Genomic DNA, 15154 nt, shown 5'->3' with positions numbered 1-15154 from the left:
CTCGCCTCCACCAATCATTTCCTACAAATTCTGGTGAAAAGAGTCTGTTCACATGCCGACGTCATGGGTCCCGACCGGCGCTTTCATTGGATTATGCGACAGTGTTTTGGCCGAGCACATGATGCAATGTTGCGAAAGTTTTGTATGTTTATGTTTATTTGCTCGTCTGCGTGGCGCGGAATATTGCTGTTGGTGTCTGTGGTATTTAATGTGCCGCCGCGCACACAATGCAAATGTGATTTGTATTTGGCTGTTTGTCTGTGTTAAAATGTAGGCTATTATTTGCGAACTGCGTGCGTCTTAAGGCAATGCTGTTGTTGGCCATGCTGATGTGTTTGCGCTGCTGTGGACTGTTGCAATTGAGTTTTTTGTAGGCTACACCTGTCTGTCATAATATAGATGTGGGCCCTCCCACAAAATCTACGTGCCCCCTGTATAGATTTGCTCTGGCGCCGGGTCTGGTCAGGAATAGTCTTTGGTGTACACATCATTAAGGCCGATTGGCACTACTGTTTAGTGGCAATGCAGTGTTTTATTCTATGCCTTTTTATTTTCGTATATTATTTCAATGAATGCAATTTATTTATTTATAAAAACAAGATCTGGTCCTCAAATCTTTTTTCCAAATAGGCCTAAAGGTCGTCTTACAATGGGGTTTGTGTTTATATTCGGACCAATTCGGTACAGCGGGCGCTCACATGACGTTAAGCATTTCCTGGTGCATAATGTGACTCTTCAGAACCCAAAATCCCGTTTCTCCCCGTTGACACGACAACACATAACCGGCGTTTTCAGAAATCTCCACTTGGGCCGGAGTTTTTAGAAATGATCGTTTTCGGTGATAAGACAGGGCCTCAGACAGGGGGTGCTACAGCATCCCCAACACCCCTACTTCCCGCGGTACTGGTGCCATGGTGCAGCATATACGCACGGGGCTCACCGCTGTGTTTAAAGGGTTACGGCAGTGGAGGCTTCTCCATTGAGGAGAGGGAGGAAGATCCTACCTCTAAAGCCATACCTTCATGTGTTGTTGCAGCAAAAAGGAAGTTTGCAAGAGAAAGACGAGCATGTAAAGGTTTCCAATTGCCCCGTTTGGAAGACAATGACTAAATTCATAGTGAAAAACTGTACTGGTAAAATGTATTAGATTAGATTCGATTTATTTGTCATTGCACGGGAAATTCAATGCACTCACACACTGGAGTCGTTAAAAAAGAAGAAAGGTAGCATAATAAATAGTCCAAAAATATATTCTCATCATCTCATTCACTGATGTTGTCATCATACACTATACCATCAACTCAGTTCCATTGTAACTAATAAACGAACTAAAGAGTACCGATACCCGTTTTCTCCCAATTTCTTTCACGTATGTTTTATTACACGTTAAAACGCGAGTGTCGTGCGAGATGGAGCCTGACTGCCTCATCCTTGGCAACCTTCTGGAGGGAAGTGGTGAGGGGGGGCGGGGCAGCACAAGACAAGACAGCACTGCTTTCTAGTAGGGCCTGTGGTGATCTAGAGTATTCCTCTACCAGAGAGACCATAAGATTTGTTGCATATCCTTGAGGAGAGAAATGTTAAGAACACAATCAGGAACATGATTGACTTGCATAAAAAAAGATAGATTGACATAAAAGATATTGAGAAACTAAGTGAAACGACTAACCGTAAGATGGTTTCTCCTTGATGGGGCGGACTACCCAGCCACCTTTCTGAAACCGCGAATAGCAAACAGCGTAGCGTGCCTCCTCAATGGTTCGAGCTTCATCTATGTTGCCATTACTGTTGAAATGTAGGTCCGCAAAGAGAAGTCAGTAGCAGACAATTACCTAGAACATTAGGTGAAAAACGTACAAATGCATATTCTCGCCATTGAAAAATTGCATTATGTCAGCACTTTGAAGTGAGCTATAGACCGAATTTCACATAAGTTCAGGCACTGACTGATATGACCATACTAACTGTTGTACCGACTACTTGTACACACGGAACCATTTGATTTTACTGTATAGATTTAGAGAAAATGTCATTTGAAAAAGGTACACATGCATATTCTCACCTTTGCAAATTGCATCATGTCAGCACTTTGAAGTGAGCTAAAGACAGAATTTCACATAAGTTCAGGCACTGACTGATATGACCATACTAACTGGTGTACCGACTACTTTTACACAAGGAACCATTTGATTTTACTGTATAGATTTAGAGAAATATTCATTTGAAAAATGTACACATGCATATTCTCACCTTATTGCATCATGTCAGCACTTTGAAGTGAGCTAAAGACCGAATTTCACATAAGTTCAGGCACTGACTGATATGACCATACTAACTGGTGTACCGACTACTTGTACACAAGGAACCATTTGATTTTACTGTATAGATTTAGAGAAAATGTCATTTGAAAAACGTACGCATGCATATTCTGCTGGTCAATGGATTCGAAGGTCCGCACTGGCGGCCAACTTGCCACCGTCAGCTGCTCACCCATAACACTGTGTTGACTTGGTAGTGGTACATGCACTTTTTAAATAACCATAACCACCTTGCTACATTTTCAAACAGTTTGTTTTGTTATAAACATCAGAGATGTAGTTACGGCACTGTATACTTCATACTGATGAATAATTATGTTAGATTTTTTAAGAAGTTTAAATGTTCTAAAATAGGTACAATATTATAACCACGTTAATAATGTTTGTAAGAAACCAAACCGTTGGTAAACCGTTTGAAAATGTAGCAAGTTATGGTTATTTAAAAAGTACATGTACCACTACCAACACAATGTTATGGGTGAGCAGCTGACTGGCAAGATGTCCGCAAGTGCCGCCGTAAGACAGCTAGTGTTCTATATATCTACGCACGTAGGTGAAGGCTTTTATTTTGAAAACGTTGCGAGATACCAACCAAAGGATGTTTAGAGTAAAGGCGCACGAAGATTTTGTGTGACGGCTGGCTTAACCGCGGATGAACGAATAGCGGCTCACTTGACCGCAGTAAAAAGACTTGTGAGGCAGGCTGCTGTCCGCCTTTGCAAGTGGTCCTGCCGACAGGGTTGCCTTGACGGTGTCACTGCTAACGATAGCGTTAGCTCTACAAGTCCGCCTGGCGGCTCCATTCTCTATACTTTCTGGAGTATCTCGTTTCTTTATGCTCGCTACCCTTTCATCCTCTAACTGACATATATGTCTCTCTTACAGAGCTATCTTATCTATGGGAAAGGCGGAACAATGGCAACCGGAGTCCATGCTTACCTTGGTTGATGCAGACAGAGCTCCAACGAGGAAATAGCGAATACAATACAGAGTATGCAGAACAGGACGCAGATATAAATAGCGGAAAAATAGATATAAACCGAAAATAGCAGGTAGACCTTAAGCGTCCTGCTAACCAAACCAAGCCGGCTACCCGGAAGTAGCGTCCGCAGCGCCACACAGCAGCCTTGGGTCAGCCTGTTGAGAGAGGGCCAGAGATTTTGTGGACCAGCGGACGAGCAGCTCCGGCAGGGGGAACTTGGCTGCAGCTCAGCTCCGGGAGTACAATCCCTTTCTCTGCTGGACTGCCTCCCCCCACCGGAGCTGCCGGACTGCCGCCGTAGTCCGGAGGAGGAGACATGGAGGAGAGTCTGGCAGCTCAGCTCCCGGAGTACAATCCCTTTCTCCTCCATGTCGCAGTTCATAGACTTCAGTGAGTCAAGGCCAAAGTTCCTTTCCCCCAATTCTTCTCAACCATGGCCGAGATATCCCCCACTATGAGTCTTTACTTGTTGTGGAAGGGCCAGAGACTTCAGACGCAGTCTTTGTGATTCATAATATCATCCGAGCTTTTGGCCGTGATATTAGATATAACATTATATAAATACCCATAGATAATATTAGTATTGTTATATTATATTTAGGGCTGTCAAGCGATTAAAATATTTAATCGCGATTAATCACATTATTGTCATAGTTAACTCACGATTAATCGCAAATCTTTTTTCTATGCTAAAAATCCCTTGATTTCTTTGTCCCATTAATTGTTCTCATTGTAATGCTCTTATCAACATGGAGAAGTGCATCGGCTTGCTTTGTGCAAATGTTTTTTTATTGATAACAACATTGGCATATACTGATCAAAACAGGAAGATACAAAAAAAAGCCTGTAGTGCAATTAAACGATGAACATACAAACATACTGCCTTGAACATAGCAGTCAGGCTACTGCTTCTTTGTTTTGAGCCAAAGAAAAAAAAATCTGAAGGGACTGAAAAAGAGGGGAATAGCGGTAGGAAGATTTTTTTTCCTAAAAGCTATATCCAGCAAACTGCTTCAAAAACATGTTTTCTGGAACTCAAATGCTATGTTTACTTGTTGTGAAAACTCCATAATATGTCTCCTTTAATGCTCAGGTATTAAGGCTTACCATGTTCCTTTTCACTGCATATAAAGGCATATGCATGGCCAATGCCACTATTAAACATTCTGCCCACTAGAGGGAATTCCAGCAATAAAAATTTCTTTCTTGACAAGTAAGTAATAGGCACAAAAGGTTAATATATTAACACTGCCGCTCGACAGCGTTAATATAATTTGCCGCGTTTTCGTTGTGATATAGAACACTGACTCACGACTCTTGGTGTAAAGACCTTTTACATTGAATGCGATTGTTAGGTGCGATTTTTTTCTCATGGCAATTAAATAATATCATTGATTTGAAATGGACTGTACCCATACAACGTGACAACATGAATTTTAATCGCACAAAGGTCGATTTTTTTTAAGGCTCTCGTCAGCAATTTATCCATTTAACCAATCACAATCGAGCATCTTTGTCGTAGTGACCACTGATACTGTACTAGCCTTGTGTTCGGGTCAAATCTGACTGATTTCCATTTCGTTCAATCATAAAATTGATCGTTACTGGAATGCCAGAAAAAAAACAAGGCATGCGTGTTGTGTTGGACATGACAGCCGGTCTCAAGGGGCATAACATCACATGTGATAACTTTTTCACATCACATGGGCTTGGTCAGTAGCTGCTGAAAAGAAAGCTCACCATGGTGGGGACAGTGAGGATGAACAAGCCTCAACTTCCCCCTGCACTGTTGTCGACCAGAGGGAGAGAGTCACTCTCATCCAAATTTGCTTTTAATGACACACACAGTCTTGTGTCATATTTGCCCAAGAAAAATAAGAATGTCATCCTGATGAGCACTCTACACAAAGACTCCGCTGTCAGCGAAGCAGAGCACAGAAAGCCCCAGATCATCCTGGACTACAACCGAAACAAAGGAGGCGTTGACTGCCTTGATAAGGTCATATATATTTTCATCTGTCAAGCATTTGATTTACTTGTATTCATGTGAAACATTGCATTTTGTGTAAGACATGTTCAATATTGTTTCCAATCTATTCATTATTGTTTCTTTCATTGCAGCTTACTGGTACATACACCTGCAAGCGAATGACAGCTCGTTGGCCTGTGCCGGTGTTCCACAACATCCTTGACGTGTCTGCATGTAATGCATATGCGGTGTGGACAGCGATCGACCCAGCCTGGTATCAGGGGAAATGTTTCAAGAGGAGACTCTTCCTGGCAGAGCTTGGGAAGGCTTTAGTGACTCCTCTAACGGCACCAGCACTTTCCCCGCACACCAGCCTCTGGCAGTCTGGTGAGGAATCTGCAAGCCCCAGCCACTGCCCTGGCCGCTCTCCCCCCAAAACAGGGGCAGAAACAGAAGAGATGCTAGTTCTGTGCCCCTAGCGACAATAAGACAGGTCTTACATGTTTCAAATGTGATGCCTACGTTTGCAAGGCACACTGCGACCTGATTGCAAAATGCCTCTCCTGTGTGTGTGAACACACACACACACACACACACACACACACACACACACACACACACACACACACACACACACACACACACACACACACACACACACACACACACACACACACACACACACACACATGATGTGTTCATGTAGATGTTCAGATTTTCTGTGAATTTGGTCTCTGTTTTGATTTTTCTGTCATTTTTTACAATAAATGTTAATTTTGGAATACAACTTTAAATTTCTGTGTCTATTCACTGCAGTTATTCACGTTAACCAGTAGTCTGAGACGTTGTTTACAGGTTAAAAGGGAGTTAAATAAAATTTGGTGAAGATCAATGGTTTTTGTGTTAATGTCAGGGCAGTTATAATAACAGGCCGGTCAAATTTGACTGGGAGTACCAAAGTAAGGGGGGAGAAACAAACACGACAAAAAGGCTTGTTGTGTTCTTAGTTCAGATATAGTGGTAAACTAGAATCATAGATATCTGTTATTTGGTTTGATCATTCATTTTATATCTTATCATACTTGCATTGCGGTATGTGAAGATAGCTTGCTTTAGATAACATGAATGTGTGCAGGTGTTTTGTTTTTACAATACCAACTTTATTTTTTAGAAGAGAAGTAAAACTCCTGTATAATTGAATCCTCTAAATTCATAGGATATAATAATAATACATTTCATTTAGAGGCGCCTTTCAAGACACCCAAGGTCACCTTACAGAGCATATAGTCATCATACATTTTTTAAAAAGCAAGACATTGTGGAAAAAATAAATAAATAAATAAATAAGGATCATAATAATCATAGGATATAAGGGTGGAGCATATGCTCGTCTTCAATAGGCTATGTATTTTGAGTATTCCATCCGTCTTTTAACTGATGCGATTGTTACTGGAATATGACGCATATGTGCCTCGAGGCTGATGTAAACAGTTTTTAACATTGGTGTATTGTTTATTGTTTATCAGACGTGATATGAGAAAAACATTTCATCTTCACATGTGGGTAGGCCAAGGAGAGAAGGGTGAGATTTGCTTATGTTAGTGTGAGATTTTGAGAAAACATTTGAGATATTTGGTTGTCCTTCCCAGTTTCTTCTGTTTTCGTATTTCGTTCGACTGGTAAAGCTTCAGTTGGACTCACTTCCAAGATGCTTGAGCTTCCTTCAACAATGCTTGAGCTACCATCAAAACTATATCCATATTCTCAGATCTTAAGTTTGACAATGCTATAGCTGAACTCCTGGAGGAAAACTGCACTGTGCCTTTGCTGAGAACCAACAAGTGGAGGGGAGGAGATACGTAAAGTTTATTATTTTGTTAAGGAGATATTTGTCTACACTCGTAGAGAAACTAATTCAAGAGTGGCAAAATGCAGTACAATGAAGAATATTTTAACAAATGTATTTCTACAGCAGCTAAACAATTTTCAACCATAACGTCCACTTTGTCAAAGATGTTGGTATCCAGACTGGACTTTGTAGCTTTTCTTCACATCGAGTACAGAAAAAGTTTAGTTTGTGTGTGCGCCTCAGATGCCACATTTTAATTAGACCTCAAATACCATCAGCAGCCACAGCTCAGTGCTGTTTATAGTGTTCAATGGATATGCACAGGAGTAAAGGAGAGAGAAGGATTCAGCCTGTGGGCTAGGATATCAGTCTCTAAAGAAATGTAAAGAAAAAGTAGGCTTGCATAATCTGGTAAAAAATAAGTGGTGACAATGTTGAAAACAAGATATATTCTCTCTTTTCACATAAATGTTGGTCAAACTAATCCTACAGATCTACAAAATAACTGCTGTTCTAATTATATGTCTGTAATGATTTCAAACTAAAATTTAAAATGAAGGCATTACAGAAAGTTGGTAATGTAGTAATTCTACTCAGACTAAATCTCTTCTTTCAAAAAGATTTCCAGATGACCACGATTTTATGACATTGATGTGCCTCGTCCCATTAAAGCTTTTTTTGTGTTTTTCTCAGGCTTCAGGATAATAATGTAACACTTTGGTCCAAATAGGGCCAGTAACAGCCCAAAACTGGAAGCTAGAATGGCGAATACCTCTACAGCATCTGCATATTTTCCAGGGGAGTTGATATAAGCTGGGATGAATGCTATCCAAACAGCACAGAAGACCAACATGCTGAAGGTGATAAACTTGGCCTCATTGAAGTTATCTGGTAGATTCCGGGCCAAGAAAGCAAGTAAGAAACTGAGAATGGCCAATAAGCCAATATATCCTAGTAAAACTCCAAAACCAACTGTTGACCCAATTACACACTCAACTATTATCTTGTCTTTGTAGTACTGTGTGTTTTTATGAGGAGTTGGTGAGGATGACATAAGCCAGGTTGTACATATTGCTGCTTGTATTAAAGTCAGAAATACAACAGTCCCTCTCTGTTGCATTGTCCCAAACCACTTCAGACTACCACCACCTCCTGGTTTGGATGCCTTGAACACCGCCAGAACAACCATGGTCTTCACCAGGATACACGAGACACACAGCACAAAGCTGATCCCAAAGGCTGCTTGCCTCAACTGACAAGTTGACAGCCTTGGGTGACCAATGAAAAGCAAGGAGCACAAGAAGCATAGTTTGAGTGACAGCAGAATGAGGAAGCTAAGCTCTGAGTTGTTGGCCCTAACAACTGGTGTTGTACGATGATAAGTGAATATTCCAAAAACAATAGTGCATAAAAGCGTTCCCGATAAGGAAGCAGTGGTCAAGGAGATGCCCAGGGGTTCAATATAGGAAAGAAACTCCATGCTTTTGGGTACACAGTGATCACGTTGGTGGTTGGACCAAAACTCCTCTGGACATTTGGTACATTTTGTTGAGTCTAACAAACGACACAAAGTTATTGTTCAGCTGTTGAGTTTGACAATACATGTACAATAGATGTGTATGTAGAAAAATATTTGTATCAAACAAACCTTTTTTATTGCTTATTTCACCTTCTGAACAAGCAATGCAGTCGAAGCAGCAGACAGGTTCACCTTTCTTTCTGGCCATGCGGGTGCCAGGGGGACAGCTCTCACTACACACTGACTTGGGAGGCTAAATGGGGATCAATGTCACTGCATTCAAACATTGTTCCCATTTCATGTGATGATAAATAAACATGTCAAGGGCAATAGGTTGATTGTAAGCAGACCTTTTTAGGTTCGAAATTCCAAAAGATTTTGTCTTCGTCAAGATTAAGATTATCGATTTTTGAAGCCAATTCATTCACCTCGCCCACATTTTTTACTTCTGTGCTTCCATCTGAGTGCCACATCCAGTTTATCACATCGTAGATTGGTAAAGCATCCCCACTCTCATCAAATGACACTGTATCACCAAAATTTGTAGTGAAATTGACCCTTTGCAATTGATATACAAGCTGGATGGCAGGAAAGAAGAGTAAAGAGTGAAAGAATTGACATTGCAGTTTTAAGCTCTCAAATCTACATCATAGTAAATAATAAACAATAATATAAATAATAACAATATAATAGCGATAAATAATAATAATAATAATAATAAACATAATAAATCACAGGAAATAAACTGAATATCATGGAATTTTATTGAAAACAGACCTGCCATGGCTCTAGTCCCTGTAAACTGGCACAACTTTGACCTTGGAAAGGCCCACTCCCTGGAACACACTGCAGAATGTCATGTAGGGCATGTGCCAGGGCATAAACTGCCTTGTACACATTATACTCTGACCTGAGGTTAGACAGATCAAGGAATTCAGTCTTTATATTCCTTAGACTCTCATTGCCAGTACATAGTCTTTCTTGAGTCTCCCCTTCAAACTCCATGTCAGGGGTTACAAACTTGCACTGAAATACGTGCTCCCAAAACTGCTTTACCTAATGAAGGGGAAATCATGAATAAGGGGATTCATAAGCAAACATCAGTATCAAGTTCATGTATAGGTCACATATACATTGAAAAGTATTCCTACAATATATTTGCTTGCGATTCTGAATCGATGTGTTAGGTGAAACCCGCACTAAATTGTTTTCCTGGCTGCTGAGTGTGTCAATGTCAGGGCGTATTTGCAGTAGGTATTCCCTCAGTCCAGGTATCTCTCCCCGGCGGATGGCAATTCCCAGAGTGCCTGCAAGAAAAGGCATGTAGCTGGGGGTCTGAAGAACAATTGCTGTAGTCCAGGCTTCACTGGCAATCCACTGCAGGCCTGTAACATTCTGCCTCACTACCTGTGGATGTAATGTATAAAAAATATATAAAGTGTTACCTCCAGTATTGTATCTACTCTAAAATATTTATGCTTTTAAATTTTAATTTTGCGGAAAATGTCCCTATGTTCCTTTTCATAACAAAAATAACTAACCTCTTGCATGAGTTTAAGCATGTCGCTTTGAGGTGAGAAAACAATAACCACACGGGATGTGGATTTCTTCATTATGCCAACGATCCTCTGGAGCTCGTTTTCATCTCTTCCCCAAGGCAGAACCTCTAGATAAGCCAGACAGCCTCCCCCAGACTGGGTTAGGCCTGACTGGAAAGATCGGGCAGCGTGTAGTCCGTAGTCGTCATCACTGATTAACAGGCCAAACCAAGTCCAGTTAAACCGCCGTAGAATTTGGAGAATAGCTCGTACCTGGAAGAATAAAATTGATAGCTTGTGGAACATCTAGTTAGTAGGAACATTTCCCTACATGTATTAATATCTAATTAACATTGCAAAGCCATGACATGCATGCAGATAATATACGATGCTTCATGAGCACTCAAATCATTCAGGGGGTATGGAAAGCACTCTACCTGAAAGGCATCACTTGGAATAGTTCTAAAGAATGATGGGAACAGCCTCCTGTCACTCAGACAGGAGCATGTGGCAAAATAACTCACCTGTCCAATGTAAAGACAGAAATAATTGTTATGATCCATCTGCCTGAATTTAAATATAATTAATTTGGTCGTGTCTATTTGAGTCATTTTAAAAGTAAAGGCAATCATCAAACAGAAGCCTTCTCTCATTGGAGAATGGTTGACAACTTACCATTGGTACTCTGTACAAGCTTACTATGCTAGAAATAGCGATTGTACGTGTTGAGGAAGTATCTCCCACAATTCCTAGCACAGGAGGATTCCCGTTACAGTTCTCATTTAATTGAAACGGCTCTCCTCTGCCACTGGTCATAGACAGAGCTGCACGTAATGAGATCCCTAGGTTGCCACAGCTATTATGAAGATGGTATCCTAAAGATATATTAGGAAGCAGTTTGGGGTTTCTGTTAATTTCATTAACAGCAAAGGCCATAGTCTGGGCCCGTCTGAACGCTTCAGGAGCAAAGCTTAAAAAAAGAAAAAATATATATATATTAACAACTTGTTAAACATACAATTTCTAACTGATAAAATATCTTCATCAACACTCCTCAATATACTCACCCATAACAGATTGGATCTTTTGGCTCTGAAGTAAAATATAATTCAGAAGATTTTGTGTAAAAGTTCATTTTAAAGATCCCTCCTAGAATAACATCTCCAAATTTGTGCATTCCATTCAGATTAAATTGTCTCTGGGATGTGCAAGAGAAGGGACCTGTTGAAGACGTATGGGAAGAGAAAGAGAACAGAAACAAACCAACACATACGAGCAAGTGTGATTCTCTATGAGCTCTCATGACTGCCCTCTATTCAGAACCAACATTTCTCAAACACAACTTTATAAATGCCATCCCCTTTGCCAATTTTTTATTTATTTTTTATTGTTCAGCCTATCAAAACTAGGCAGAAATTTGGGGGATGGAACTGAATTGCATTACGATACGAAGAGCACGAATGACAGAATAATATACATTATTTACATAAAAATTCTCAACATGAATAGGATATTATATGAATTAACTATAATTAGCTGCAATCTCTGTGGTGATAGAGAGCACTGAATCTAAACTTGCATTGGATGGTTCTTTTAAATTGAATGCAATTTTTCTTTTGCGATTTTTCAAACAACATTAAAGTGGACACATTACAAAAACAACACTTTTCCTGGGATTTGGGTCTTTGCTGCTCCCAGACACATACAAACTTTGAAAAAACTCCACATGATTTTTTGAGTGAGATATGCATTTCTGAAAGTACCCCGCCTACAGTAACCAAACGAGCGAGTCCGTTTCGGCGCCCCCTTCTACGTAGGAAGAGGGCACATTTGATTATTACCTCCCACTTCCCCAGCCCCCTCCAATCCGAAAATAGCTAAGATTTTGTAGACCAGCGGACGGGCGTTGGGCGGAGTTGTTTGCGCAATTCAGAACCAGGTATATTCCACACAAAAATAGATATCTAATTAGTCTGTTTGCCATGTGACTGGCAGGGATTCTGCCGGACTGCCGCCAAAGTTCTAGCGGCAGTCCGGCAGCTCTGGCAGGGGGAGCTCGGCGGCAGTCCGGCAGCTCAGCTGAGGGAGTACAATCCCTTTCTCCGCCCGAGCTGCCGGACTGCCGCCGAGCTCCCCCCGCCGGAGCTGCCACTAAGCTCCCCCCGCCGGAGCTGCCGGACTGCCGCCGAAGCTCTGGCGGCAGTCCGGCAGCTCCGGCGGGGGAGCATCGCCGAGCTCCGGCTTGGCAGCTTCGGCGGGGGGAGTTTGGCGGCAATCCGGCAGCTCAGCTCCGGGAGTACAATCCCTTTCTCCTCCATGTCGCGGTTCAGTATGGACTTCAGAGAGTCAAGGCCAAAGTCCCTTTCCCCCAATTCTTCTCAACCATGACCGAGATAACTTGTTGTTGTGGAAGTACCAGAGACATCAGATGCAGTCTTTTTGATTCCTAATATCATCCGAGGCGCACATAGCTTTTGGCCGTGATATTAGATATAATACTATATAAATCCCTAAATACATCCTCATCCTCATCGTCATCCGCTTATCCGGGGTCGGGTCGCGGGGGGAGCAGCCAAGCAGGGGGCCCCAGACTTCCCTTTCCCGGGCCACATTGACCAGCTCTGACGGGGGGATCCCGAGGCGTTCCCAGGCCAGTGTTGAGATATAATCTCTCCCCCTAGTCCTGGGTCTTCCCCGAGGTCTCCTCCCCACTGGACGTGCCTGAAACACCTCCCAAGGAAGGCGCCCTGTGGGCATCCTTACCAGATGCCCGAACCACCTCAGCTGACTCCTTTCTAAGTAAAGGAGCAGCGGCTCTAATCCGAGTTCCTCACGGATGGCTGAGCTTCTCACCCTATCCCTAAGGGAGACGCCAGCCACCCTTCTGAGAAAACTCATCTCGGCCGCTTGTACCCGCGATCTCGTCCTTTCGGTCATCACCCAGCCCTCATGACCATAGGTGAGGATAGGAACGAAGATCGACCGGTAGATCGAGAGCTTTGCCTTGTGGCTCAGCTCTCTTTTCGTTACAACGGTGCGGTAAAGCGAACGCAATACCGCCCCCGCTGCTCCGATTCTCCGGCCAATCTCACGCTCCATAGTACCCTCACTCGCAAACAAGACCCCGAGGTACTTGAACTCCTTCACTTGGGCTAAGGACTCATTTCCTACCCGGAGTAAGCAATCCACCGGTTTCCTGCTAAGAGTCATGGCCTCAGATTTAGCGGTGCTGATCCTCATCCCAGCCGCTTCACAATCGGCCGCCAGCCGATCCAGTGAGTGCTGAAGGTCACAGGCCGATGATCCAATGAGGACCACATCATCTGCAAAAAGCAGTGACGAGATCCTCAGACCACCGAACTGCAACCCCTCCCCACCACGACTACGCCTCGATATCCTGTCCATGTATATCACAAACAGGATTGGTGACAAGGCGCAGCCCTGGCGGAGACCAGCACCCACTGAGAACTAAACTGACTGGCTGCCGAGAACACGAACACAGCTCTCGCTTTGGGAGTACAAAGATTGGATGGCCCTGAGGATAGACCCCCTTACCCCATACTCCCGCAGCACCTCCCACAGTTTCTCCCGGGGGACCCGGTCATACGGCTTCTCCAGATCCACAAAACATGTAGACCGGATGGGCATACTCCCAGGCCCCCTCCAGGATCCTTGCGAGAGTGAAGAGCTGGTCCGTAGTTCCACGTCCGGGGCGAAAACCGCATTGTTCCTCTTCAATCTGAGGTTCGACGATCGGCCGAACCCTCCTTTCCAGCACCTTGGAGTAGACTTTACCAGGGAGGCTGAGAAGTGTGATACCCCGGTAATTGGCACACACTCTCTGGTCCCCCTTTTTGAACAGGGGAACCACCACCCCGGTTTGCCACTCCTTTGGCACTGTACCCGACTCCCACGCGATGTTGAATTGGCGTGTCAGCCCCTCAACACCCAGAGCCTTTAGCATTTCTGGCTGGATCTCATCAATCCCTGGGGCTTTGCCACTGCGGAGATGTTTGACTACCTCAGTGACCTCCACCAGGGAAATTGACGACGAAACACCATCAACCTCGAGCTCTGCCCCCAACATAGAGGGCGTGTTATTCGGATTCAGGAGTTCCTCAAAGTGTTCCTTCCAACGTCCGACGACCTCCTCAGTTGAGGTCAACAGAGTCCCATCCTTACTGTACACAGCTTGGATGGCTCCCCGTTTCCCCCTCCTCCGGATAGTCTTCCAGAAACACTTTGGTGCCGACCGAAAGTCCTTCTCCATGGCCTCTCCGAACTTCTCCCACACCCGCTGCTTAGCCTCCGACACGGCAGCCGCTGCAGCCCTTCGAGCCTGTCGGTACCCTGCAACCGAGTCAGGAGTCCTCCAGGATATCATATCCCGGAAGGCCTCCTTCTTCAGTCGGACGGCTTCCCTGACCACCGGTGTCCACCACGGTGTCCGAGGGTTACCGCCCCTTGAGGAGCCTAAGACCCTGAGGCCACAGCTAGCCACCGCAGCTTCAGCAATGGAGGCTTTGAACACCGCCCACTCCGGCTCAATGCCCCCAACCTCCACAGGAATGCCAGAAAAGCTCCGCCGGAGGTGTGAGTTGAAGATACCTACGACGGGGGCCTCCTCCAGACGTTCCCAGTTCACCCGCACTACTCGTTTGGGCTTACCAGGTCTATCCGGAAATTTCCCCCATTCCCTGATCCAACTCACAACCAGATGGTGGTCAGTTGACAGTTCCGCCCCTCTCTTTACCCGAGTGTCCAAAACATGCGGCCTCAGATCAGATGACACGATCACGAAATCGATCATCGATCTTCGGCCTAGGGTACTCTGGTACCAGGTACACTTATGAGCACCCTTATGTTCGAACATGGTGTTTGTTATGGATAATCCATGACTAGCACAGAAGTCCAATAACAAACGACCGCTCGGGTTTAGATCAGGGAGGCCGTTCCTCCCCACCACGCCTCTCCAGGTG

The 15154-nt window shown here is 43.8% G+C and overlaps 2 protein-coding genes across 2 annotated transcripts; one reads left to right on the top strand and one right to left on the bottom strand.

Moving 5' to 3' along the window:
- Positions 1–4320: 4320 nt before the first annotated feature.
- Positions 4321–6086, top strand: LOC115528792 (piggyBac transposable element-derived protein 4-like). Its single transcript, XM_030337101.1, has 2 exons — positions 4321–5299; positions 5422–6086. The coding sequence occupies exons 1-2, from the start codon at positions 5042–5044 to the stop codon at positions 5746–5748; spliced, it is 585 nt and encodes a 194-aa protein (XP_030192961.1). The 5' UTR covers positions 4321–5041; the 3' UTR covers positions 5749–6086.
- A 1672-nt stretch (positions 6087–7758) lies between these two features.
- On the bottom strand, positions 7759–11246 carry LOC115561164 (extracellular calcium-sensing receptor-like). The gene is made up of 9 exons (XM_030380990.1): positions 11243–11246; positions 10851–11131; positions 10613–10699; positions 10179–10448; positions 9838–10044; positions 9415–9693; positions 8988–9215; positions 8767–8890; positions 7759–8645 (listed from the first exon to the last, which is right to left on the bottom strand). Exons 1-9 carry the CDS (start codon positions 11244–11246, stop codon positions 7759–7761), a joined length of 2367 nt encoding a protein of 788 aa, XP_030236850.1.
- Between the last annotated feature and the right edge of the window lie 3908 nt (positions 11247–15154).

The sequence above is a fragment of the Gadus morhua genome, chromosome 16, assembly GCF_902167405.1.
Source record: "Gadus morhua chromosome 16, gadMor3.0, whole genome shotgun sequence".
Classification (NCBI taxonomy): domain Eukaryota; kingdom Metazoa; phylum Chordata; class Actinopteri; order Gadiformes; family Gadidae; genus Gadus; species Gadus morhua.
Note: the sequence above shows the minus strand (reverse complement) of the source record. Positions and strands in the feature narration are given on the sequence as shown.

Bases quoted from the DNA above. Each gene is read 5' to 3' on its own strand.
- LOC115561164 (XM_030380990.1), bottom strand. The intron at 9,216-9,414 runs GTCTGTTTTCAA...CCTGCCATCCAG, and splicing joins AGGGACTAGAGCCATGGCAG to CTTGTATATCAATTGCAAAG. The intron at 8,891-8,987 runs GTCTGCTTACAA...ATCCCCATTTAG, and splicing joins GGAATTTCGAACCTAAAAAG to CCTCCCAAGTCAGTGTGTAG.
- LOC115528792 (XM_030337101.1), top strand. From the start codon at position 5,042: ATGGTGGGGACAGTGAGGATGAACAAGCCTCAACTTCCCCCTGCACTG. The intron at 5,300-5,421 runs GTCATATATATT...CTTTCATTGCAG, and splicing joins GCGTTGACTGCCTTGATAAG to CTTACTGGTACATACACCTG.